Source organism: Humulus lupulus, chromosome 9 (assembly GCF_963169125.1).
Source record: "Humulus lupulus chromosome 9, drHumLupu1.1, whole genome shotgun sequence".
NCBI lineage: Eukaryota > Viridiplantae > Streptophyta > Magnoliopsida > Rosales > Cannabaceae > Humulus > Humulus lupulus.
In genome coordinates, this window is record NC_084801.1 from 175,129,705 (window position 1) to 175,143,828 (window position 14,124).

Genomic DNA, 14,124 nt, shown 5'->3' on the forward strand with positions numbered 1-14,124 from the left:
ATTTTAATATTTTAAATTTTTGCTTAATAGGAACAATTGTTCTTCAAATTGTTGTCGTTTTCAACAACGTCTTTAAACCTCATTGTCGTTGCAAATGTTTTAGCTCTTTAAGACACTGCTTCCAGTGTGTCGTTTTCAAAATATATCGTCGTTCGTTAAGATAACTACAAGCACACTGATGATGGAGATGTCTTCGAATGGACTGAAACCAAAGTTTGTCAACGACAATTATATAAAAATATACTTTGATTTCCTTCGTTGCGAAGCAAATTTCCCCATTATTATAGTTGGTCCTCTCCCTCGTTCATCGCAAGTCACACCCACGTAACGTGCCATTGCCAAAAACCATGGAAGAGCCTCTGTTATCAGGTAATAATATCATTCTGTAATGGTTGAATTCAGTTTGTCCATTGGGTAAACAAATTTTCTTGATGATGGGTTTTCTTGGTTTTTGAATTGTGATCGCTTATCGAAGATCGAAGGAGTGAATTGGGAGACAAAGAGAGTGATAAATGGAGCTCGTACCAGTACGTCGGTAGAGCTGGTTCTGTGATTCCCACTGCTTCCTTGCCCGGAACTGAAGTCAGCGTCGAAGAGATTCGCTCCGCCGCGGCTGTTTCCGAAATTTACCCGCCTTCCATTCATGCCCCTTTGGTTGGTTCGCCACCGCCGTATGATAATGGTATAGTGTTTTCTGCTTCTAACTTCTCTAATTGAGTTTTCAATTTTAGTTGCTGGGTGTCTCTATTGTATTGATGGTGTCTTATAGTTAAATGGGATACGAGCTTGTTTGGGTTCTGTTAAATCTTTTGGTGTGCCACCGCCGCATCATAATGGAATGGTGTTTTCTGGCTTCTAAGTTTTCAAATGGAGCTTTTTGTAATCTGGGTTTTCAATTTCAGTTTCTAAGTGCGTCTGTGTCTATTATACTGATGGTGTTTTGTGATTAGAAACTTACATATATGTTTGTGATAGTTTAATGGGCTATTTGTTTATTTTGTTTCTGTTAATCCTGTATTATGTCCATATTCGTGTACTTTTTGAAATTCTGTTGATAAGAGAACTTTGCCAATTTGATTCTGTATAATTTTATAGTTCTCATTGTTCCAAGAGGGACATGTGGATAGCCTCTGAATAACTGATTCTTATGTTTTAAGTTACATTTAAATGAATATTAAATTAAGAGTCACTTGTTGCAGACCAAGCTATTGTCTATCAAGGTGGATATGGGGGAAATTATGGTGGTACGACAAATGAACTTCACAGGTAATCTGAGACAAAGTACTTCCTTTATAAAAGAGCACCTTTGTTTGGACCTGATCTGGTTCAGAGCTGCTTCCTTTTCTAGCAAGCTATTTGTTTCATCTAGATTCTACTGTAGCTCTAAAGCCACTAATGGTTTTCCAGTATTCTTTTGGAAGATTTTATGTACTTTCTTTCTCCCCATTTATGTACTTCCTTTTGGTTTCATTTGTCAAGACCAACCAACCAGGATACAGAAGAAATACAAATATAGTTATATGGTTGAGACAAAATGTATTTCTGCCCTCATATAGCTCTAGTCAAGAACAAATTTACTAATGGAGATCAGATAAAGTTAAAAGAGTAAATGTTTTGTCTCCATTTTATCGTTGTGATGGACCAAGGCATCAAGAAAGTCAAATCTATTACAATCAGAAGCATTCCGGCCGGTACATGCTAAATAATTGAATGTAGTAAAAATGGTATCTATTGTTAGGTTCACATGAAAATATCCTCTAAGACTATTAAACGTTTCAGGACTACTTGTTTCTACATAGACTGAGAACAAGGTTCTGTTTCTGTTTTTGAACATTTGATAACAATTCACAATCATCTTAGTCATCTCCTTGTTTAGTAATGAACAATTGATCTTCTACTTAACATGCATTTATATTCTGTTTTTTACCAACCCTAGAATTGAGTTATGATTCCATTTTTGAGCTCTTATGTGTTGTAGTAGGAACTAGATCTTTCTATTTTCTTAACCAAAAGTCTATGTGCAGGCAAATTTTAGATGAGGTTGAGGTACGAGAGTTGCTCATTGATCATGTTGGGCATCGTTGCTGTTGGGGAAGTCGTCCAGCTAGGACCTGGAAGATTCAAGCAGTGGAAGATTGCAATGTTTATGTTGGGACCCTAGAGACTTTCACAGAGGAAAGGGAAACAATAAAAGAAACCGAGCCTTACCTTGGTGGTAATGTTGATGGAAAAGATAAGGGCCCTGAGCCCGGAGTCTGGGAACTGGATTTAAGATCTCAATTCCCAGTTTTATTTGTACCTTTCATGGAATCTAGAGTTACAATTCCTCATTCTGAAACAATCGAGAAATGTTCAGGTAAGCTTTTGGGAATACTCATTTATGGGAGGAATCACTGAATGAGATCTTTATTGTATTTATTTGTTTGATGTTAGAGCTGGACTGAGTGAAGATTGAATTTTGAGCACTTAGTTATTTTTTGTTCACTTTATTATCATGGTAGTTTAACTACCCAAGTTTTCAATTTTCAGTCTTTTATTTTAGTATTTCCTACAAAGTAAAACTTCCATTTAATTCCATAAAGCTCTTATCGTTTTCCAGTAATAAACTTGGACAATATTTGCAGATTGTGCTGGTCGAGGAGATATTGTGTGTACTACATGCAATGCAAATCAAGAACCTGGATTTTATAAGGCAAACCAGATGATGCAGTGTCCTTCTTGTTACGGAAGAGGTTTAATTGCTCACAGAGATGGATCAGATACAAAGTAAGATGCTTTTCACCAATTCAATTCATAAAGTTATGAGCCCTTGCTTTGTCGAAAAAAATGCTTTCCAGACTACTTCCTATGTATATTTATTGTCTGGGCTTTTGCATACATGCTACCATCCAAACCCGAAAACTGGAGGATTTTTTCCAAAATTAATCAAAACTCTTTAAAAAAATGCGGTTAGTCTATTGCTACAGTTGGTGTTGCAATTGCGATAGCCATCATCTAATTTAATAAATACTGGCAGGGACTTTGACTCATTTGCTTAGATTACTTTCTTTGTCCTTGCAGATGTGTGAAATGTAATGCTACTGGAAAGATTCCTTGTGCAACTTGTGGATCTCGTGGTCTTATTAAATGCGAGACATGTCATGGTGGCGGCTCTCTTCTGACACGCAGTATTGCCATTATTAAATGGTATGTAGATTTTATGACCGTTTATGCTATTCCTAACAAAGTTAGTATGCCATGTTGCTGACTGTCTGTCTTTCTTTCAAGACCGTCTCTATGTACGTTAGCTTCTGATAAGGACTTCTGTTGAGTTACATCTGAATCCCGCTAGTTAAAATTTACTTATATTGTATGCCTTGCAGATTGTTACTGGTTGTCTTTTTTCTACTTCCATCATCTCATAGCGTACTTTACATGTCTATATTAGATTACATAGGGACTGGCACACGTACACAGCATTTCTTGGCGGAGCTGTGGACTGCATGACATTAAAAAGATATTAAAAGAGAACTATGTGTGTGTGTGTTCGCATGCTAGCTAGGACTGCATGTTAACCTTTATGAAAACATGGAAATAAATTTGGCAGAGTAATAAGCATAAGATACAACATAAATATTGTCTTATCCCATTCTGTTTTGAATCATCTTTTTATTTAACAACCATAGTTACTCATGTAACTCCTAAGATGTGTTTGCCCCATCATTTGGAGTTGTTTTTTTGCTAGTAGTTTCTATAATCTTTGTTTTTAATATTGTTCACATCTCCCCTATTGTCATCATTTGAAGTTCATGTTCGAATCCTCCTTGTTCGTGATGAAATTTTCCTCAGTTCTTTCATATGTATTCATTTTAAAGCACATTAATACTATAAATTACCCCATGGTGTAACAGGAAGACACTTTCAACTAGAAAAGTAAGCGGAACAAGTGGAGCAGCATCTGTCCCGGATGATGTTTTCCATCGAGCCAAGGGCATCCAGCTATGCAACACTCAGGCATACCAGTGCACTCCAGCCTTCTTTGCAGACTCTTTCTTTCTCAACAAGTTCTCTTCTGAAGTTATTGCAGACAGAGCTCCTGTAGCTCTCACCGCAAGGGTCATATGCGAGAGGCATACTATCTCTGTCGTGCCAGTAACACGAGTTACCATGGCTCACCGAAACCGATCATTCAGTTTCTACATAATTGGTTACAGCAGGGAGGTTTACTTGAAAGATTACTATCCCTCTAGATTTTGCTGGGGGCTTTGTCCTTGCTTGGAATGGTTGAAGCTTTAATCAAGGCATATATATCTCTACCTTAAAAAAACCATCCAACTCTACATAGCTATCCACATTCATAAGTTTGGTCCTTCTCTGGTAATAATAATAATAACAATGCAGAGTTTTCCTGCTCAGCGCTCACAAAGATGGAAAATTGACATTCTATTGTGTAATTAATTATTGTCTAAACGGGTTATAGCCGTCACATAATGAGAAAATGAGGTTTTGTGTGTTTGATAAGTGTGTGTATTCATTCTATTGGGTTTATTCTTGGGTTTTCAGTTTTCCTTGTGTAATAATATAATTAATAAGTCTGCATATTTCTCGTATAGTGAAACTCTGTTCCAATATTCTCTTTTCATCTCAAAGTTAGCTAGACTTTTGGAGATTCCCAAATCCATTTTTTCCTTTTACCCTTTCTTGGAAGTAGCTCAGCTAAAAAGTCTTTTGACCACTTTCTTATCCACAGGTGTATGTAACGGCTCTGGTTTGTGTCACAGTGTTGTGCTTAGGAATGGAGTCAGAAAGTTTTGAAGTGAAGACTTGAAAAAAATGAAAAGAGATATAGAGATTAGAGTGATATTTGAGTGTGTTTAGTAGGGAATAAAAGAGAAGATGTATAGGAAATACAAAATTTTAATTAAACCTTCTAAAATTGAGCCTTGGGTTAAAGGGACCCGTATTGATTTTTGACATTTTGGGCTTCTTTTTTAGTGCTAATAACTAATGAGGTTTTCTTTTTAATTATTTCTTTACAAATAACAAAAAAAATACCACCTTTATAATTTATTATTTTAAAAAAAATTAAAGCATCTTTGCCATCTTTTTACAATATGCTAAAAAATAATTTTTATGTTTTAATATTTAAAACCACAACTTCTAAAATCACTATTGGCGGCACAGTTAAACAGGAATTCCATTAGCAATTTTGTTTTACAAAGTGTATTTAAAGATCAAGGAACACAAAGACTACCATTAAACTAGTCCATAAATAACAAATTCAGTTAGCAATTGAAGAAGCAGATAATATCTCATTTGGTTTGAATTTCAAAATTTAAATTTTACGTTCAATTAAACTAATATATATACTCAGGAATAAGTCTTTCTTCCTAGAATCTGAACTTCAAATATTTTTTTTAATGAAATACCCGTATAACAAAATTGATCAAATAGACAAAGACGCAAATACAGAACTTTTTTAAGATAATCATAAATGGAGTTTTCTAAAATGTTTACAAAACAACCCTTGAAAAATTGATGATCTAATTTTGAATCATCTTTTCTAAAATTGTCTCTTGACGAATGGTCATGTTGTAAATTAAACTTAATATAAGAATGAACACTAGGCATTTATTTTTTATATATGCTTTTTTATTTTATTTTTTATATAGGCATTTATTGTTTAATTATATTTTTAATTGTACTGTATAGAAGAGTAACAACTTAATCAATTTATAGGTCTGTTAAAACTAACACTTTTTTTTTAAATATTCTGTTAAGCCACATAACAATCTATTAAGTCACAACAATCTTTGTTACATAGGCATTTATTATATAAGTAAGAAATAGGGTTAAAATCAAACCGTATCAAACATTACACGTATCAATTTTAATAAATGTGATAGTTTTAATAAATATAATTAGTTAGACTAAATTGTCACATTACTATATATAATATTTGTGTGTATATTTTAAGTGCACGTATAATTATTCATTCATTAAAGCTTGTTCGAAGTTTCTTCTAACTTTTCATTTAATTTCAATCTTTTAAGATTTATTGTCTTATTATATGGACTAAGATAGTTGTGTGTTTGTTTACGTTATCATGTGAGACTTTTACTTATATTTTTGTTGTATATAATTATGATGATATTATAGATTATGAACTAAATATCTAAGACTAAGTCTTCGACTATGGAGTATGGACATAGCAATTTATTTAGAAAATTATTTTTTTAACTTTAATTAATTTTTACCTTAGAGAAGTTTTGCATGAAAATTTTTTAGTGTTAAATTAAATTAAAAATGATTTTTAAAAAGTGAAATATGATAAATTCAAAAATGAGTCCAATTCGATAATATAAATTAGGTTCAAACTACAATCTAAAATTGCACTCTAAGAGCAACTCCACTGCCCATGGTCAAAGAAGTGGCTTTCTGACAGGCTACGGGATTAGTTGATGGCTTAGCATTGGAGAGAAGGATGGCTTTTCAAATTTGAAGTTGTCGTTGCGTGACAGAGGTAACGGTTGCTATCTTTTTTTTTTTTTTTAAATTATGCATATATATATTATATATGTATGTAAAATATTACGGTTGATGTAAAAAACGGTCTAAATTATTACTGTTTATATTATTGTTAGTACATAATATATTAAATTTTTTTCTTCTATAAATACTCATCTATTTCATTCAATTTTCACACCATTTCATGCATTTTTCTTCCTAATTATCAATATCACAAAATTTCTTTTCTTACCAATGGATTCCCAAAATTCTCCAAATACCAACACCCAAAATCCAAATTTTCAATATTCTCAAAATTTTCAAAATTCATCATATTCTCCACATATCAACCCCCAAAATCCAAATTTTTCAATATTCTCATTTCAATCAAAATTTTCAAAATACTCCTTCTACTAATCCTCAAAATCCAAATTTTCAATATTCTCAATTTAACCAAAGTTTTCCAAATTCTCAAAATTATTCCATATCCTCCTACCCTTTCCAAAATTTTGACTCTTTTGAGACGCTCCAACAAGCTCCATTCTTCACACAACCAAATTCACTTCCATATGCCTTTCATATGCCCTCCCTACACCAATCCGAAATGGTTTCAAGAAATTACAGGCCAAGTATGGAAAAGTCTAGTATTGATTTGAATCGTGAAACATCATCGACATCTGTCTCTGAAACCCCACCTGAACATGGTGTTGAAGGTTTGGAAAATGTAGTTCTACACAATGAAGATGAATCAAGGCATAAAGGTAAAGTCAAATGGAGCAAGGAAGCCACTATACTTCTGATAAGTGGATGGCTTAATATATCTAAGGATGCCATTGTGGGGAATGACCAAACTTCTACACATTTCTGGGCTCGGATCGCAGAATACTACAACACCAACCAAATAGGCGAGCAAGCAAGAACTGGAAGGCAATGCAAAGATCATTGGAACAAGATGAATCAAAAGGTCGCACGTTTCAATGGGTGTTATAAACTAGTACAACATGCACATCACAGTGGTTGGTCTGATGAGCAAATTCTTGAGAATGCACATCAATTGTACAAATCTGAAAATAGCAACTCAAATTTTCTGCTTGTGGACTGCTGGAGATTGCTAAAGGATGAGTCGAAATGGAATACAATGTACCAATTAAAAGGTGGTAAGAGAACAAAGGTGTTAGAATCAGGGGCATTTACTTCTTCTTCCAATGCAGACATCAGTGATGATGAAGTACATGAAGTGCGCCCTATTGGCCAAAAGGCAGCAAAGAGAAAAGGGAAGGAAAAAAAAGACACACATACTAGATTTATAGAGATTAGTGAACGGAAAGCATCTGCATTGGAGAAATTGGTGGCGATAAAGGAGAAAGAGGTAGAAGATAATAGGATGACAAAATACATGGATTATATCATCATGGACACGTCACACATGACTCCTGAACAAAAGAAAGATCATGAAAACTTGTTTACTTATATTAAGAATAATATCTTGAAGTTGTAATTGCTGTGTATTTTTATCAACTGCATTATTATGTATTTTATTTTATTTAAATAAATTATCCTTTATTTAACGGCTACATTCTAACGGGTATATTTTAACGGCTATATTTTAACGGTTACATTTTAACGGCTACATATATATGTCACCAAGTCTATAAATACCAAATTTCAATCTTCTTTTTTCTCAACTCTCTATTCAATCCTTCATTTTACTCTCTCATTCATCTTTCATTCCCAAATATCATATACTCTAAGTTCGACAATGAATTCGCCAAATTCTTTGAATCCATACGACAATATGAGTCTATTGGATATCATAATTGCAGAGTGTACTGACGATCATGATGATCAATATTTCAAAGCGCTCATGGATGGGGGTAGCTCAACAAGACAAGGAAGAAAGAGAGCCCACATTGATAGGGGTCATGTAAAAGGACACCAACGTTTGTTCGATGACTACTTTTATGATGAACCGGTGTATACAGAATATCAATTTCGAAGAAGATTTAGAATGCGTAGACATGTATTCCTACGCATAGTGCAAGCTCTAGAAAATCATTCGAAGTATTTCCATATGAGGTTTGATGCAGTCGGTAGAAGGGGGCTTTCGCCATTACAGAAGTGCACCGCTGCTATGCGAATGTTGGCATATGGAGTGTCTGCCGATTATGTTGATGGGTATGTTTGAATTGGTGAAACTACCGCTATTGAATGTCTAGTCAATTTCGTCGAGGAGTGAATGATATTTTTGGGACTGAATATTTAAGACGGCCCAATGTTGGGGACATTCGTCGCTTACTTCAAATGGGGGAGGTGCATGGTTTTCCAGGCATGTTGGGAAGCATTGATTGTATGCACTCGGAATGGAAAAATTGCCCAGTTGCATGGAAAGGCCAATTCACGCGAGGTGATCACGGTAGGCCAACAATCATGCTCGAAGCAGTTGCGTCACAAGATCTTTGGATATGGCATGCATTTTTTGGTGTTCCAGGATCCAATAATGATCTCAACGTGTTAAATCAATCCCCATTATTCACTAATATCTTACAAGGGCAAGCTCCGAGAGTTGAGTTTACGATAAATGGCACACAATACAACAAGGGTACTATCTAGCAGATGGTATCTATCCAGAGTGGGGTACATTTGTTAAAACTATCCCATTGCCTCAAGGAGAGAAAAGAAAATTATTTGCCCGATGCCAAGAAGCGATACGCAAAGATGTTGAGCGAGCATTCGGAGTACTTCAATCTCGTTTTGCTATTGTACGAGAACCAGCACGTTTTTGGCAAAGAGATGTTCTCAAAGATATTATGTATGCATGCATCATATTGCACAACATTATTGTCGAGGATGAAAGAGATGCATATGAGAGTTTGTTTGATTTTAATTATGATGACGGCCCCGCCGACACCCTAATGGTTGAAGTATTGCATGGACCTATTTCTAACTTCCCGACAATACTTCAAAGAAATGCTGAAATTCGTGATAGAAACATTCATCGTAATCTTCAGGCGGGCTTGGTAGAGCACATATGGTCAAAATTTGGAAATCATTTTAATTAGCATTTTTTTAATTATGTTAGATTGATTAATTATGATTATGTCTTTTTATAAGCTCCTTTAAATTTCGTCTAATTTAAATTTCATGTAATATTTATTTATATTAATATATGGATTTAAAAAATTGAGTGTGACAATATTTATAATTACAAAATAATATATTAAATAATAATGTGTGAGACCATAGTTGACAACTTTTGGGGTGACTTAACATTGGAGCATTTTTATGAAAAAAGTTGCCAAAAATGATGTGGATGAGAGAGAAAATAAAAAATTATATTTTGAAATGTTTTGGACATGTTAAGCAACTAATGGGTAGCCACCGTTGAAGTTGCTCTAAGGGTGTCATATGGTTTGGTTTTGGATTTTTTTTAAAACCAGGGCAATTTAGTTTCAAAAATGGTGTCAAACTGTACCATTTACATCCCTAGTAGTGAAACCAATATGGATATATTTTGATGAATTTATTTACCTGAATAAGTAAATATATATATGTATATATGGTGTTAATTTATAAGAAACTCAATGTCTTTGAAATGTAAAGTGGTCATGAGGTTTTGGTATTGTTTTATGTTTCTCGAGTTAGTTTTTTTTGGCCAAACTTAGATAGTGCGATTGCTTATTAGTTTACTTATGACTTAAAAATACTTCTATATATATTTCCTTTTCTCTATTCTCTTTTTCCACTTCTAAGACTTGGAAGTTGGAAAGTTCCCTTTAATTAGATCTTTTTTTTTTAAAGACTAAGAAACCATATTCGTTGTACCATGGAGACTTGAAAGCCCAAACAAATTATTATGCATCCACTAATCATAGCTAACTTAGCCAAAAAGTGTCAACACTTACACAACTCGTGGTTTTTCCCTAATCTTGACTTATTTGAAAGAACAAAACAAAAGATAAATAAACCCAAGTACTAACCATGATCACACAAAAGGGAGTTACTTAACCACATGAAGAGAAAGAAAAAAAACAAAGACTTCAAAGTTGTCAATATGAAACATTAACGTGGTCTCTCCACGAGGTCATGTTTTTTCCAATCCAAACGCAATTATAAGAATTGTAATAAAGAAAATATTAGAAGGGTTCGAAACGAACTTTGTTTTCATTGCTTTGGATCCAAACAAAATAAATTTCTTTGCTTAAACGTGACGTTTTCTTTTTGGTTAGTAGTACTAGTATATTAGTACTTTGATCACTCAGTATAGTTTTATACCAAAACACATGAAGAAAAAAACATAAAGTAGAAAACTGCCGTCGACGGCATCATCACATTTTTTTCTCCTTCTCTATACTCTTTTTCATTTACTTTTGACAAATGGTTAGCTTTTAGAGCATATAGATCATGTTTTGTAATTAAAGTAAAATTAATTTTTGATGTATTATTAAAAATATATAAACAAGAAAAAAAATTAATATAAATGAAGAAAAAAAATCAATATTTAGTAAATCTAGTTTTGTCATGCATGTTTAGAAATGGGATTTATTTCTGTAAATTAACTCCCACATCTTTAATGAAATGGTGGGTTTGAGATTTTTTTCCTTATATAAATTAAATTATTTTATGGTGTTTTTTATGCTTGGAAAATTATATTTTTTTATCACTTTGTTATTCATTATTTAATAAAAAAAATAACATCATTAATATTTAAGTTTTTAATAGAATTAAATTATTAAACGCTTTAAAACTCGATTTTTCAGCCCAAATTAAACCGAAATATATGTATAAATGATTTATCATTCATGGGATTTGTTAGCATAAAAAAATATAAAAAAAATTGATCATTGATATCAAAGAATATCAAAAGAATTTTTGACCATGGTTCATGAATTTTTGCATAACATGTGTGGGGTGGCAAAACTTGATATTTTATGCACAAATCATTAGAAAAATATATGGTTAAAGATTTCCAATGAAATTTATATTAAAAATTTGGTTTTGAATAAAAAATCCAAACCTTTGAGCATTAAAAACTCTCGGCCAATCTTAAAAAAATGAACACATATATATGGTATAGTTTTAATGCACAAAATATGTTAGAAATTGATAAACTACAACAATCCTAACAAAAATATGCAATAAAACAACCCAAACATTTTTTTTTTTATAATTTGGCAATATAAAATATACATTAATATATATATATATATATCTATATATAATAAGTGTGTAGATAACGGAAATTCTTGGTTTCAACGGTTTTTATTTTTTAAATGTTAACTTTAACGGAATATTCTTATATTTAAAGGTAATTTGTAAATACTTAAATTTAAATAAAATAAAATAAATAATTAAAAAAATTAAAGTATGATATTTTACAATAATAAATATTTAAAATTAATAAATAAGTAAACAAATTAAAATAGGATATTTTTGAGATATTTTACAATGATAATTATTTTAAAATAATGGGTTTATACATTTTTAGATCTTGTGTTTTGTCTCATTATCTGTTTGGACCATGTGTTTTGATAAATTACTTTTTGGACCCTTTGTTTTGTAAAATGGTTAAAATAGAAGCCTAAACCCGATTTTAGTCAATGTTTTCTCAACTAAAATCACAAATAATTTACCAAACTAACAATCCAGAACAAAAATAAAATCATTCTGCTTAAAAACTGTGTTGTTATATTCAATTTTTTCTTCATCAAAATTGAGTTTAAGGTTCTATTTTAACCATTTTACAAAACATAGGGTCCAAAAAGTAATTTGTCAAAACACAGGGTCCAAACAGGTAATGAAACAAAACACAAGGTCCAAAAAGGTATAAACCCTAAAATAATTAATAATTAAATAAATTTAAATATGATATTTTCGAGATATTTTATAATGATAATTATTTAAAAATAATAAAATCATACGTTTTATAATTTCAATAAAATTTAATTAAACTTAAACTCACTTATTATAATAATATTATATTAAATATATAATATAATCTACTGTGAATTAGCAACAACTTATTTTTTTTTTTAAAAACTAGAAAGAAACTTAAATTTAAAATCAACGTATAATATTTAATATTACATTAAATATATAATATATAATTTATTGTTGTCACTTCCAAATTCAAAAACTAGAACAAACATAAACTTAAATTAAAAATAAATAAATTATTTAATTAAAATAAGATATTTATTTCAAATTTATATGACATTAATATAAATTTGATAAAAATAATTAATAAATTCTATAAATAAAACTAAGCAAACGCACGTTACTTTACTTGTATCTAGTATATATGAATATAAATATAAAGGCATATATAAATCAAATAAATATATATATATGTGCAGATAAAATTACCAAAGCAGAGATAAGTATGGCGACTGATACCAACTGCTAGATTAAAATTTAATAAAGATGCATAACAATCCTAATGCGGAATAAACAGATTGTTTTTTTTTTTTGGTAAATAAGTCAATTATATTCCAATCACTATACTATACATCAGAACACCATTACATCATGACCAATTCCTACTAAAGAGAGAACTATAATCTCACAAATTCTCACTAAGTCCTTTGACTTAGGTTCTCAAACCATGTTTTATCCTTGTCTCTTATTTTCTTTATGTTTAGACTATATATACTGGTAATTACAATATGTTTAACAAATTGAACAAAACTTGTAACTGTTTGCACTTCTTTGTCCCAAAGTGCTTTGTTTCTAGTTCTCCAAATCATATACACACACGTATTGAGAACCAAAATGTAAATTCTTTTCCGCAGCTTGCTATGTTGGCATCTACGGATCCAATTCAAGAGTCCCATAAATCTATATTGGTTGGTACCAATGCCAATCCAATAGAGAATTTGTGATAGACACTGTTTACTGTACATGCACCTGAAAAACAGATGCTCATGAGTCTCCTGATTCTGCCCATAGATGTAGCAGGTACCCATTCCTTGCATTCCTTGATTCTGCAAACGATCTCCAATTCTTAATCTACTCCAGGCTGCCAACCAAGTTACAAATCTATACTTTGGCAAGCTATATCGCTCCCAAATCATGGCTGCATTCCAAGTGTTTGCTGCTGATCTGTTGGAGATGCAATCACAAACTTGTTGTATAGAGTAGTTCATTTTTTCCATCTGCTCCTTTGTATAATATTCTAAAAGAATATCTCTCACTTCTATCACCTTTGCCCAATACCAGCTGCTGTCCTGGTGAGATTTATACTCCCACCATGTTTGGTTTTTGAAATACACTTCATGCACCCATTTTACCCAAAGATTGTCTTTTTTCTGAGCCAAAGCCCACATAAATTTACCTACTGCCCCTATATTCCAGTCCTCCAAGCACCTGAATCCCAAACCACCTTGGTTCTTTGGCTTACAAACTGTCTTCCATGCAATCAAACCTGGTGCTTTATACCCAGCCGACCCATTCCACAAATAATCTCTACATATTTTATCTATTGCCTTCAATACTTTTTTGGGGAGTATCATCACTTGCGCCCAATAAGTATGAATTGCTACAAGCACAGAATTGACAAGAATAGCTCTCCCTGCATATGAAAGATGCCTGGAACTCCATAATCAAATTCTAGCTACCATTTTCTCTACTAAAACATCACAA

At 32.1% G+C, this 14,124-nt stretch overlaps 1 protein-coding gene and 1 pseudogene across 1 annotated transcript; both read left to right on the forward strand.

The window, feature by feature from the left end:
* Window positions 1-213: 213 nt before the first annotated feature.
* On the forward strand, window positions 214-4,494 carry LOC133801204 (uncharacterized). The gene is made up of 7 exons (XM_062239376.1): window positions 214-369; window positions 476-682; window positions 1,200-1,266; window positions 2,025-2,356; window positions 2,625-2,766; window positions 3,061-3,186; window positions 3,891-4,494. The coding sequence occupies exons 1-7, from the start codon at window positions 348-350 to the stop codon at window positions 4,273-4,275; spliced, it is 1,281 nt and encodes a 426-aa protein (XP_062095360.1). The 5' UTR covers window positions 214-347; the 3' UTR covers window positions 4,276-4,494.
* A 3,751-nt stretch (window positions 4,495-8,245) lies between these two features.
* LOC133800329 (uncharacterized) lies at window positions 8,246-9,545 on the forward strand (annotated as a pseudogene).
* Window positions 9,546-14,124: the final 4,579 nt, after the last annotated feature.